This window comes from Centropristis striata, chromosome 11 (genome assembly GCF_030273125.1).
Source record: "Centropristis striata isolate RG_2023a ecotype Rhode Island chromosome 11, C.striata_1.0, whole genome shotgun sequence".
NCBI lineage: Eukaryota > Metazoa > Chordata > Actinopteri > Perciformes > Serranidae > Centropristis > Centropristis striata.
The window spans coordinates 16,288,655-16,300,260 of NC_081527.1; the positions used below are offsets into that span (position 1 = coordinate 16,288,655).

General features: G+C 38.5%; 2 protein-coding genes across 8 annotated transcripts; one reads left to right on the top strand and one right to left on the bottom strand.

Annotated features, from left to right (window-relative positions):
- Window positions 1–378: 378 nt before the first annotated feature.
- extl2 (exostosin-like glycosyltransferase 2) lies at window positions 379–3,672 on the bottom strand. 3 transcript variants are annotated; one of them, XM_059344110.1, is made up of 7 exons: window positions 3,655–3,672; window positions 3,416–3,485; window positions 2,116–2,567; window positions 1,950–2,020; window positions 1,679–1,794; window positions 974–1,580; window positions 379–874 (listed from the first exon to the last, which is right to left on the bottom strand). In XM_059344110.1, the coding sequence occupies exons 2-6, from the start codon at window positions 3,418–3,420 to the stop codon at window positions 1,181–1,183; spliced, it is 1,044 nt and encodes a 347-aa protein (XP_059200093.1). In that variant the 5' UTR covers window positions 3,421–3,485; window positions 3,655–3,672; the 3' UTR covers window positions 379–874; window positions 974–1,180. The 3 variants fall into 3 exon arrangements, with proteins under 3 accessions (XP_059200093.1, XP_059200094.1, XP_059200092.1); XM_059344111.1 differs by lacking the exon at window positions 3,655–3,672 and having other exon boundaries at window positions 1,121–1,580; window positions 3,416–3,504; XM_059344109.1 differs by lacking the exon at window positions 3,655–3,672 and having other exon boundaries at window positions 3,416–3,504.
- Window positions 2,671–8,289, top strand: zgc:110366 (uncharacterized protein LOC550476 homolog). Of its 5 annotated transcripts, none has more exons than XM_059344116.1 (9): window positions 2,671–2,750; window positions 3,757–3,860; window positions 4,050–4,150; window positions 4,870–5,118; window positions 5,300–5,401; window positions 5,497–5,588; window positions 6,541–6,723; window positions 6,823–6,882; window positions 7,580–8,288. In XM_059344116.1, exons 3-9 carry the CDS (start codon window positions 4,075–4,077, stop codon window positions 7,673–7,675), a joined length of 858 nt encoding a protein of 285 aa, XP_059200099.1. In that variant the 5' UTR covers window positions 2,671–2,750; window positions 3,757–3,860; window positions 4,050–4,074; the 3' UTR covers window positions 7,676–8,288. The 5 variants fall into 5 exon arrangements, with proteins under 5 accessions (XP_059200099.1, XP_059200097.1, XP_059200096.1 ...); XM_059344114.1 differs by lacking the exon at window positions 2,671–2,750 and adding an exon at window positions 3,417–3,529 and having other exon boundaries at window positions 7,580–8,287; XM_059344113.1 differs by lacking the exon at window positions 2,671–2,750 and adding an exon at window positions 3,496–3,529 and having other exon boundaries at window positions 3,679–3,860; window positions 7,580–8,287.
- Window positions 8,290–11,606: the final 3,317 nt, after the last annotated feature.

An 11,606-nucleotide genomic window follows, 5' to 3' on the forward strand; every position in this document is an offset into this window, starting at 1 on the left:
AATTCAAGAGCCAAATATGAATAAAAATGTATATGTTTTATAACGTTGTGATCCTGAAATCCACCCTACTGCAGGGATCAGGATAATCCCAGTATTTTTGGCTCAAATGCATCCCAATCCTTTGAAAAAGTTTTGACTCATACTGGAGGTTTGCTCCAAATCAAACAAAAACTGGATAACATGATCTAAACTTATTACAGAATATTTTTTCTTTTGAACAACCCATTTTCAAGATTTGATCCAATCAATCTGATCAGATTACTTCTGAACAACTGGTCCGTTCTTAAAGCATTCAATAAATCTCAGGATCTTCACCTTTTTTCATGCTTAACTGCTAGTTACTGATATCATAATTATAAATTCATTCGCAGATTCTGGTTAGGGGAAAAGTGTTTTCTTTATTTAACTAAATCACATGATATAGTCTTGCAAGCTTGACATTTGTACACACTTTTAAAAAATGATTGTCAATGCATGCATAGTACTGTACATAATACCTGCAATAATTCTGTTTTATTCAGAGATTCAGACTTTGGTGCAAACTCTCTTTTTTTGGCATTTTCAGAATACCTACATTTTCAACATAAATTTTAAATTTGTGGGGATTGTACACAAGATCACCAAAAAAGTGGCACGTTCCATAAACAACTATAGATGTAGTAAAACTAAACTTCTAACAAGACAGCAGTTACAAACAAGGCAAACTGTCAAACCAGATCTAAGACTGACACCTGCTGGCTGTAAAGTAACCATTATAATCCAGAGTTCATACTGAAAGAAAGGCAGCTTTGGTAACGATGTTCGGATCAAATATGAAAGCTTCCTCACGGGGCCATGTGTAGAAAATTCTGATTGTCCAAAATCCATGATGGTCCTGCAGATGCAATGATGAAACAGTTTAGTTTCACATAACACAAAGAATAAAACACTGAGCAAGTACATTTTAAGAAAAAAAAAAGCTACATTTTTATACCATTTTATTTCAGCCACCAAATCATTACTGTCTTTTGCAGTTATGTTATTGAAACTTTTTCCAAGATGTTGTCTGCGAAATATGAAATTTCGCTTCCTACGCATGCAGGGATCAACGGTGTCAACATAATCCTGAGCCGAGATTTACCAGACTGCTTCTCGAGTCTGTCTTCTTTCAATCCAAAACAGTCAGCGGTGTGGCAGCTCCTCAGCCTCTACTCTTATGGTTGGCGTAGCTTGGGAAGCCAAACTGGGAGACCATCAGGTTGGAGAAGCAGAGTGGCATGAAGCCGTAAATCTGTGTCAGTCTGTTCAGACAGTACGATCTTTGAAGAAGGTGTTCAGGACGATGCCACATGCCCTGGTACCCGCTGCTGGCGTCCTTTTCCAGGTTACGGAGGTCCACAGGTTTGACAAAGACCCCAGAGGGTTTGGTAACGCTGCCGATAGAGTGTTTTCTCAAATAAAGTGCTACAGCAAAGTTCATGGCGATATCATCACAATTCTGTGTTTCATCCACTAGCGCATGCACTGCTTGGGGTTGGTCCTGGAAGAGCTGCAGGTAGCGGCGGTGGAAGAAGGCGGCGCCAATTAACACCATGGAGTATCTGCAGGGAGTGGATCAAGTACAAAGAAACAGCCATTTCAAATTAAAGTAAGACCAACCCAACAAGATAAGAAACAATGCAAGAAACACACCACTTACTTGTCACCTCCAGCTGCTTCTGGATCTTGCAGTTCAAAGCTGCCATAACTGTACACTCCTCCTGGTGTGGAGACATGTTTTCGTGGGACAAACCCAACAATTTGGTCTGAAAATTGCTGCAGAACCAAAGACAAAACAACTTATGCTGGATGTTGGATGGTGCAGTACCACATGATGTTGATGCACACAATCAATTATCAAGTTAAACCCAAATATTATTTAGATTTAGATGTCAATTACTGCCATCTAGAGTGTCCTTAAAGCTTAATACCTTCCAGACAGAGAAAGCAAAACTGAGGTCAGGAACGCTGACCAGGGTGTCGTCATCCAGCATCAGCACAGCTGTGGATCAAATCAAAAAAATTAATTCAAATGTTCAAGAGAGACATAATATAAATAATTTGAATAGCACTGATTTAACTGATAGATATACTGACCATCAGTATCAATCTCAGGGAACGGTTGTAGTCGGTTGCGCATTTGATTGCTTGTCTGCTCCTTGAGGACCACAGGGACCGGATGAGGCCCCAAAGAGTTCCATAACTGTAAAGGAGTCTGCTCTCCAATGTTGTTCCAGACTATGATAATCTGCTGAAGATGAGGCACTGCCTGGTAATGGTTTAGGAGTTTGAGTAAAATGTCTGTGCGGTTGTAAGTTTGGATGATGATGGTGAACTTCTGCTCCTCCTCCTCTTTGTCTTCATGGTTGCCCTGTGCAGGACGATTCTCCTTTTGTGATGTTGCCCTGCGAAGCACTCCCAGGACACCAGCGCCTCCTTGGTCCTCAGCAGGGGGAAGCAGAGCGGCCAGGGCTGCACCAACCAGGAGAAGCAGCAGAACTGGCCAAATCAAATAGGCTCGTCGGAGCCCCATGCCGCATCGGGGAACCCTGCATCATAGGAGGCAGACAGATGGACAGGACATCCTGTTATGATGAACTGCAGGTTTTATCCCTGCCAGTTAAGATATGTCAGAACAGCAGCTTTTAAAATAGCCTAAGAATTACTAAGAATTAGGGCTATATCGGTTTGTTAATTCGTTCACAGCAACTGCTAAAGTCATTTTTCACAGTGTAAGAGATGCTCTTCTGTTGTATAACCTACTGTGACCTATAGCCTTTAGGGAAGGTGTTCGGTGGACAAAATAATACCTTGGTTCCCTGAAAGAGGATTTTGTCTGTCTGTGACACATGCCCTACTGTTCGAAAATAATTTAAGAGAAATGTATCCTAATGAGTTTGTTTTTTTCCACCCACTGTAACTTGTATCGAACCGTGATTTTTAAACCGAACTATGATTTTTGTGTTCTGTTATACTCCTACTAAGGACAGGCATTGAAACATGCTTCCACTGGACTTAAAAGGATAGCATGTCAATTAAATGTCAATATTCTGGTGCAAATAAACAGTGTTGCCACTAGGTCAACTGCTGAAGACGGCTAACAAAAATCAGCAACATTGGGTTGTTTTGCGTTAAATGAATACTAAAATAATTTTCCTTGAGGGCTCCTGAAGTTCTTGCCTCCAACGTCAACACTGACATTTTTTTGTAAACAAATCAACTTAAATGTTAGCTTAACCCACAGCAGCATGCAATCATTGTTTATGTTTAACATTGAGCTGTCATAGGCCAGTATTTTTCCTGAAAATACGCCATAACGTCAGTCTACTAAACTGCCACGTGATAGCGCTATTCGTTTTCATTAATCATAGTAAACGTGATGTTTTACAAAACTCACCTCATTTTGTTGGCACTGCACAAAGTCTGTCTGCTTTACATGGTCGCCATGTTGGCTGACTCCAAAGATCCTGAAAGAAGAGAGGACTGACAAGCTAACATTAGCCTCAACATAGTAAGAGTGGGCTCATAGCTCAGAAAAAGGGACAAGTAGAAGAGTTGTGTTGTTGTTTGAAACATGAAATGTATTATAAACTGTATGATTACAGTTTATACGTTACAGTATGAGATTCCACTCACTTGAACATATTTCGTACTTTTTAGAAACTGACGCCATCTTTGTTGTGCTACACTAACGAATGTTATGCTCTTTCATTGGTGGCACATCTCCATCCACTCCAGAGATGCTAACACCATCGGCTCGAATAGAAAACGGGAAATCTGTTCCAGGAAAACTTCACAGAACCTGAAATTTGGAAAATCATACTGCGTACAGTAAAACACAGGTACGTGGTTAGTGGTGCATTGCTTTAAATGTTTGTATTTGGTTTGTATTGTTAACATAAATTAGTATTTTTGGAAAACTGCAGTTACTCGTGAAGTACAGCAGATGTGCAATAACGGGCAAGGAGGCAAAGACACAGATTTTTTTTCAACGTGAGCGGAGCAAAGATTAAAACGTCCGTGTATTTCAGATTGCGCAGCACTGCACAGAGGAAGATGCAGTTCACACCAGAGCTGAGCTGTCCTGCAGTCAAACTTTCCAATGGTCTGCAGATTCCAATACTTGGATTAGGCAAGTGAGGTCCATGTTTTTTCTGTTATTTTTAACCTTCTGTGGGATGCATGACTTTATTAATGTATTAATTTATTTTTTTTATTTTTTAAATATGCCATTCTGGGTAGAATTGGAAATGATATGTAATATGATTATATTAGTAGTCATTGCTTACTCACAAACATTTCCATTGACTTTTTTTTCTTGTCAAATACATTTAGTTGCGTGTGTGTGTGTGTGTGTGTGTGTATATATACACACACGCGTGTGTGTGTGTGTGTGTGTATATATATACACACACACACACACGCAAATATATATATATATATATGTATATATATATGTATGTATATACACACACACACCAGGCACATCACATCAGCTCTTAATTTTAACTTTTATAAGCTATTTTTGTTGTTATTGTTATATTTGTCCAAACAAATGTACCAAGGGTGGTCTAATAATTTTTTCCATGGCTGTATATATACATATCTGTCTGTCTGTCTGTCTGTCTGTCTGTCTGTCTGTCTGTCTGTCTGTCTGTCTGTCTGTCTGTCTGTCTGTCTGTCTGTCCGTCCGTCCGTCCGTCCGTCCGTCCGTCTTCATTAACAATGTTCTATACAGTACATTTCATGTTCAGAAAACTTGGCAAAATAACCCCAACAACCATTGAACTGAACTGAACTGATATTGCTTTTGGCTGCCTGTATTAAATCATTTTTTTCTCTCTAAACCAGGCACATCACATGATGGTGGATACTCCCATGATGCCGTTGTGTATGCACTCACTGAGTGCGGCGTGCGCCACATTGACACAGCAAAACGGTACGGCTGTGAGGAGGAGCTGGGTGAGGCTATCAGAGAAAGTGGGATACCACGAAGCGATCTGTGGGTCACCAACAAGCTGTGGCCCGGGGACTACGGATACAAAGCTGCAAAGAAAGCATGCCTTGACTCCCGCTCACAGATGGGAGTGGAATATTTTGGTATGGGTAATGATTGACAAAGACATGTTGATAAGAAACTTGCTAGAGCTGTATGTGTTATCATAACCTGCAGCCTGAACAATGATTGCTCTTTGGTTCTCTGTCATTGAGCACATCTTCAACAATCCCAGACTCTGTAATGAATTTAATGTCTAATGTCATGACCTGCCCCCACTCTCAGATCTGTTCCTGATGCACTGGCCAGAGTCATCACGACCTGGTTGCTCCAACAGGGAGATGAGAGCTGAGACCTGGAGAGCTTTAGAGGAACTCTATAAAGAAGGTACAGAAAGCAGAAAGTATGCCATACATTAGTAATATAGTACTGATAGAGTAGGGTATTTCATAGAGCATAAGTATCCCTGTATGTTACTATAGGTGCGTGTCGTGCTATTGGAGTGAGCAACTTTCTGGTCCACCACCTGGATGAGTTAAAGGAAGACTGTAGTGTTGTGCCACATGTTAACCAGGTATGTTTTTTTTTCTACAGAAAAGAAAAATACAAAGGCCCTGAGAGGCAAGTGATGAATAAAATTCTGGTTATCCATTTTCTAAGTCTGATCTAAGTTGTTTTCTCTCCTGTGTTTATAACTGAAGAACTTGTCAAAGGGTAATCTTCCAAACTTCATTTGAAACTATAAAGAAAAAAAAATGGCAGGGATTTTTTATTGTCAGGTTAATTTTTAAAAGCACTAAAAGCATTCATGGTTTCTTCCAGGTGAGTTTTAAATTCTCCATGCACTACTCCTGTTTAAATAATGAGATAGGGGGGCAAGTCAGCCTTGTTTGGCTGAAATGAGTATTACAACAAAAATCTGTTTTTCAGTTGTTGAGTTTTCAGATCCCTTACTTAAGTAAAAGTACTAACACCACAGTCTGAATGGGTCCATTCTGCATAACGAGTACTTTTACTTTTGATAATTTAAGTTCATTTTGATGCTGATACTTTTGTACTTTTACTTTAAGCAAGTTTTGAATGCGGGACTTCTACTTTCAAAGTGTAAAAAATCACTTTCAATTGATCATACATTTCATGTTAAATCTTGACCTGTAAAGTAACTAAAGCAGCAACTAAATGAAGTACAATATTTTCCTTAGAAATGTAGTGGTGTAGAAGTAAAAAGTTACACAAAATGGAAAGTACCTCAAAATTGTACTTAAGTACAGTACTTGAGTAAATGTAGGTACTTTGCACCACTGCAGTTTTTTCACTTTTTCTTCACCTGTTCTTAAGTCATAAAGACAGGTGAGAAAACGATTTAGATCAGACTTTTAAAAAATGGATCACCAAAATTGTTTTTCTCACTTGCCTCCTAACTCTCAATTTGATGCGTTCTCTTTTCACATAGCGTCCCAACTTCTTTGGGTTATACAGACAATAACATGCCTATAATGCCTCTTGAAATTAATTTTCCCCACCAGGTGGAGTACCATCCTTTCCAACAGCCCAAGCAGCTGATAAAGTACTGTCGTCAGGAGGGGATTGTGTTTGAAGGGTACAGTCCTCTGGCTAAGGGTCAAGTCTTCAGCAACCCAACTGTTCTCCAGATAGCAGAAAAATACCAACGCACACCTGCTCAGATCTGCATCCGCTGGAGTATTCAGGTTGTCCCATTGTTCAGATACTGTCTTTCCAAAGTTGAATCGGCATAATCTTGTCTTTTTTATTACCCACAATGCAATGGTTTCTCTTCTTTTTCTTAGAATGGAGTTGTTACTATACCAAAATCCATCAAAAAGAAGAGGATTCAAGAAAACTGTCAAGTGAGTAAAAAATGCATTGCAAGGCTTTATTGCTTGAAATTTTATAGATTACGGAAACCACAATTTATGATCCCACACTCATTGAAAGCATAAAATCATCCTATCAGGATTTCAATCTAGAGTCCTGGCTTCAAAATTGTAATGTTTACTTTTATCATGTTTGGCTTATGGAAAAAGTTAATAAACTGAAATAAACTGGTATTTATGTTGGTTAAAAAATAACTAATTACTAACACTAAAAAATAAACTGCATGAAGAGACTGACCTTTTCCTCCTGAATGCTTTTTCCTGTTTGTTTTTTTTCCTACACTAATATATGGCCTATGTTACCAATATCTATGTACTATTATTCTTCCTTTTTTAGTTTTAATCTGAAAAACACAAATAAAAAGAAAGTTACAAAAAACAACTTTAAAGTAACAAATAGGACCCCCCCCCCCCCCAATTTGACAGTGCAGAAAAACAAAATGCATTAAAATCAATGGTGTTGCTGATCAATAACGACATCAGACAGACAAATTAGGCAGGCTTGATGACACAGATTCATAAAAAGAGAGAGGAACACAGCAAGAGGTTGACACACATAATAAGGAAAAAGGATGCCTCCTGAGCTAATTCTTACATAAAATCTCAACTGTCACAGCCATTCATTTTCTAATTTCACCCGTCACCTCTTCCTTTTCTCTCAAACATGAAGGTGTTTGGGTTCCAGCTGGAGCAGTCAGACATGGCCACTTTGGATAGCTTGCATGATGGGAGACATGTGACCTGGGATCCAACAAACGTGGAGTAAAAATGTGAGAAAACTCAGTGTGTTTGTCTTGGATCTTGAAAACTTGATATCTTGAAATTGTAATATAATAAGTACTTTATAATTAGTACTCTATTCATTAGCAGTGTGTCACAGTTTGAGAGACTTTTTAAGTGCCAAACTTTATATAAATATCTACTTAATTATTTTTAATAATGCAAGAGTGAACAGATGTTACAATCATAGATAATTTTAACAGAAAGAATCCTTTGTAAATACTGAATATTTGCCTTGGTTGAAATAAAGTTGTCACAGTGTGATGGCACGGAACAATAAATCTTGCAGTATTTCGAATTATTTTTTTTTTCTTCTTCCCAAATGATCGCATTTTTCACTGTCTGAACATACCCCAAAACTCATGAAACTTTAAATATAAGTCACACCTGGCGAAATTTTTTATAATCTATTGTCATCCTGAATTTCCACCACTAGGTGGCGCTATATTAAAGGAAAGTGCATTTTGGCTAATAACTCTCACATACTTTATCACACATTCAAAAACCTTATATCCACGCGTTCACTGAGTTGTGCTGAATCTCGTGATATAGGCCACGCCTAGAGTTTTTTTTGCAATTTCGCGAAATGTCGTAAACCTACTTTTTGGAACTCCTCCTAGGCAATTTCATGGTTTTGCACCAAACTTTGCACGCAGCATCTATGGACCCTCATAACAAAAAGTTATTAAAATAATTTTGATAACCCAAAGAATACTCAAGTTATTAAATAACAACTTCCTGCAGGTGGCGCTATTTTCAACACAAAAAACGAAGTGTTGCATATCTCCACATTGGTGTGTCTGAATGACATGAAACTCAAGATCCTACTTCCCCATGAGCCCCTGAGGCTCTGTGTAAAATTTTGGCCGATGACCACTAGGTGGTGCTCTTTAAATTGAAGTATTTTATATCTCCAAATCGGTTGGTCGTTTTAACACTAAACTTGGTATACTTATTGTCAATGCCCTCCTGAATTGAACCAGTAATGCGCTGTAATTGTTTTGTGTACAAGGTCTCCACATTGAGCTGTGGCTCACCAATCGGTCTGCTAGACCACTTTACCATTTGGTTGACTGAGTTTTTATTTTTCAATGAGAGGTTGCCGTAGGGATGTGTGCGTTACAGGGGCCAGTCTATACCACCCCTATGAATTTCATTGCCTTAAGTGTTATAGTGTTATAATTTTGAGGTACTTTTATGTACATTTTATGTAACTTTCTACTTCTACTCCACTACATTTTGAGGCAAATATTGTACTTTTTACTCATTTACATTTAGCTGACAGCTTTAGTTACTTTTCAGGTCAAGATTTAAAATGAAAAAAATGATACATTTAAAATGATTACCCGTTTTTCTAAATTAAACCACTTAAAAGTTTATTAGGTAGTTAAAATGAGCAGAGTGGAGTCATTTCACAGTGTGGTATTAGTACTTTTACTGAAGTAAAGGATCTGAATACTTCTTCCACCACTGTCATTTTTTGTAACTTTTTTTTTTAACTTATTTTTTAAAACTTTTTTTTTTTAATTTTAAACTTATTTTTTTTTACTTTTTTGAAAAACTTTTTTTTAAACTTTATTTTTTTTACTTTATTTTTTTTACTTTTCAGGTCGAGTACTGCGCATGCGCGGGCCCGCTGTTTACTGCGCATGCGCGGGCCCGCTGTTTACTGCGCATGCGCGGCTTTTCAGCGTACTGCGCATGTGTGGCCTCGCAGTGTACTGAGCATGCGCGGCCCCGTAGTTTACTGTGCATGCGCGGCTTTTCAGCGTACTGCGCACGGCAGCCCCGCTGTTTACTGCGCATGCGCAGCATGGCCGCGCATGCGCAGTACGCTGAAAAAGCCGCGCATGCGCAGTAAACTACGGGGCCGCGCATGCTCAGTACACTGCGAGGCCACGCATGCGCAGTACGCTGAAAAGCCGCGCATGCGCAGTAAACAGCGGGGCCGCGCATGTGCAGTACGCTGAAAAGCCGCACATGCGCAGTAAACAGTGGGGCCGCGCATGCGCAGTACGCTGAAAAGCCGCGCATGCGCAATAAACAGCGGGCCCGCGCATGCGCAGTAAACAGCGGGCCCGCTCATGCGCAGGAAACAGCGGGGCCGCGCATGCGCAGTACTCGACCTGAAAAGTAAAAAAAAAAAAAGTAAAAAAAATAAAGTTTAAAAAAAAGTTACAAAAAATGAATTAAAAAAAAAAGGAAAAAAAAAGTAGGAGATAAAAAGGACAGTGGTGGAAGAAGTATTCAGATCCTTTACTTCAGTAAAAGTACTATACCACACTGTGAAATGACTCCACTCTGCTCATTTTAACTACCTAATAAACTTTTAAGTGGTTTAATTTAGAAAAATGGGTAATCATTTTAAATGTATCATGTTTTTCATTTTCAATCTTGACCTGAAAAGTAACTAAAGCTGTCAGCTAAATGTAGAGGAGCAAAAAGTACAATATATGCCTCAAAATGTAGTGGAGTAGAAGTAGAAAGTTACATAAAATGTACATAAAAGTACCTCAAAATTTTACTTAAAGTCCAGTACTTGAGTAAATGTACAGTTACTTTCCACCATTGCTACCTGCCTCTTCTAACTTATACATATCATTTAAGAGTCCTCCTTCAGACACTGTATGTAGGATAACCCTTTAAGGTTTTATTGATCGGCCCCTAGGTGGCACTGTGGTGTCTAATTTCATATTTGGTACCGTGGCCACACTATAACACTTAAGGCAATGAAATTCATAGGGGTGGTATAGACTGGCCCCTGTAACGCACACATCCCGACGGCAGCATGCCCCGACATGCATATACTGCGAGGGCCCATTCAGTACTGCTTGCAGTCCTAGTTATTATTATTATTATCATTATTAAAAGCTGATTAGAGGCTTAACCCTCCTGTTATGTTCGTTTTTTTCAGGAACAGCATTAACCTGGGGCATGTTTAATTATTAAAAAGTGTCCGAAACTAAAAAAAACAACAATTTTTTCATTAAAAAAAGCAAGATAAAACTTTTTTTTAATGTACATTGGAAATACCTACATATAAAATACAATGGTTTTACATGACTTTTTTTTTTTACTTTTTAAAATGTTTGTCTTTTTATGAAAAAAATACGGTAAACTGTTTTTTTCCCCAGATTTGATATATGTTATATATAACAGGATAGTTAATCAGCTTTCATCAAATGACAGAAATCCCATACTTCATTCAAGTGAGACCAACTCAGCCATCAACTGGCGGATGTGTTAGAAAACTCCTGAAAAGGCTCCTAAGTGGACCTTGAGTTCAAATTCTCAAACTACGAGCTTTCAATTGAATCACATTATATTTATCAGCAGATGGAGTTTGTCCTTGTTGAGTTACATATCTTAATTTTTTTTCCTAAGCAATTAAAATACTTTAAACCTCACATTTTAAGCCGGTGAAGGTCACGTGATATCGAAAGCTCCAGTGCACCTACTAAATGGACTTTGTGGTGCGATTGCTGTCTCACCTGCAGCTAAGAATAAACTCTGAAGCTCAGCTACAATAAGACGTTTTACTCTTTCACTGTATTTCTCAAAATCTGGGCTGAAGCTCAAACATTTTGTCTGTTCAGGAGGTAAAATTCATATAACACTTTGTGTTATATTTGCTGAAACTGCCACTATATCTTGTTCTACTCCACTCCGCTCATTTTAACTACCTAATAAACTTTTAAGTGGTTTAATTTATAAAAATGGGTAATAATTTTAAATGTATCATGCTTTTCATTTCAAATATTGACCTGACCTTAAACAATTTTCTTGTTAACTGACCCATGGAGCGTGTTCATGCCAATTTTCACGCTTGTATCATAAATTGAACAATTCTGCCAAAATGAGCACTTAGCCGCTCCACTATTTACTGTCCTCAGCATCACTTACCAGTATTATGTACG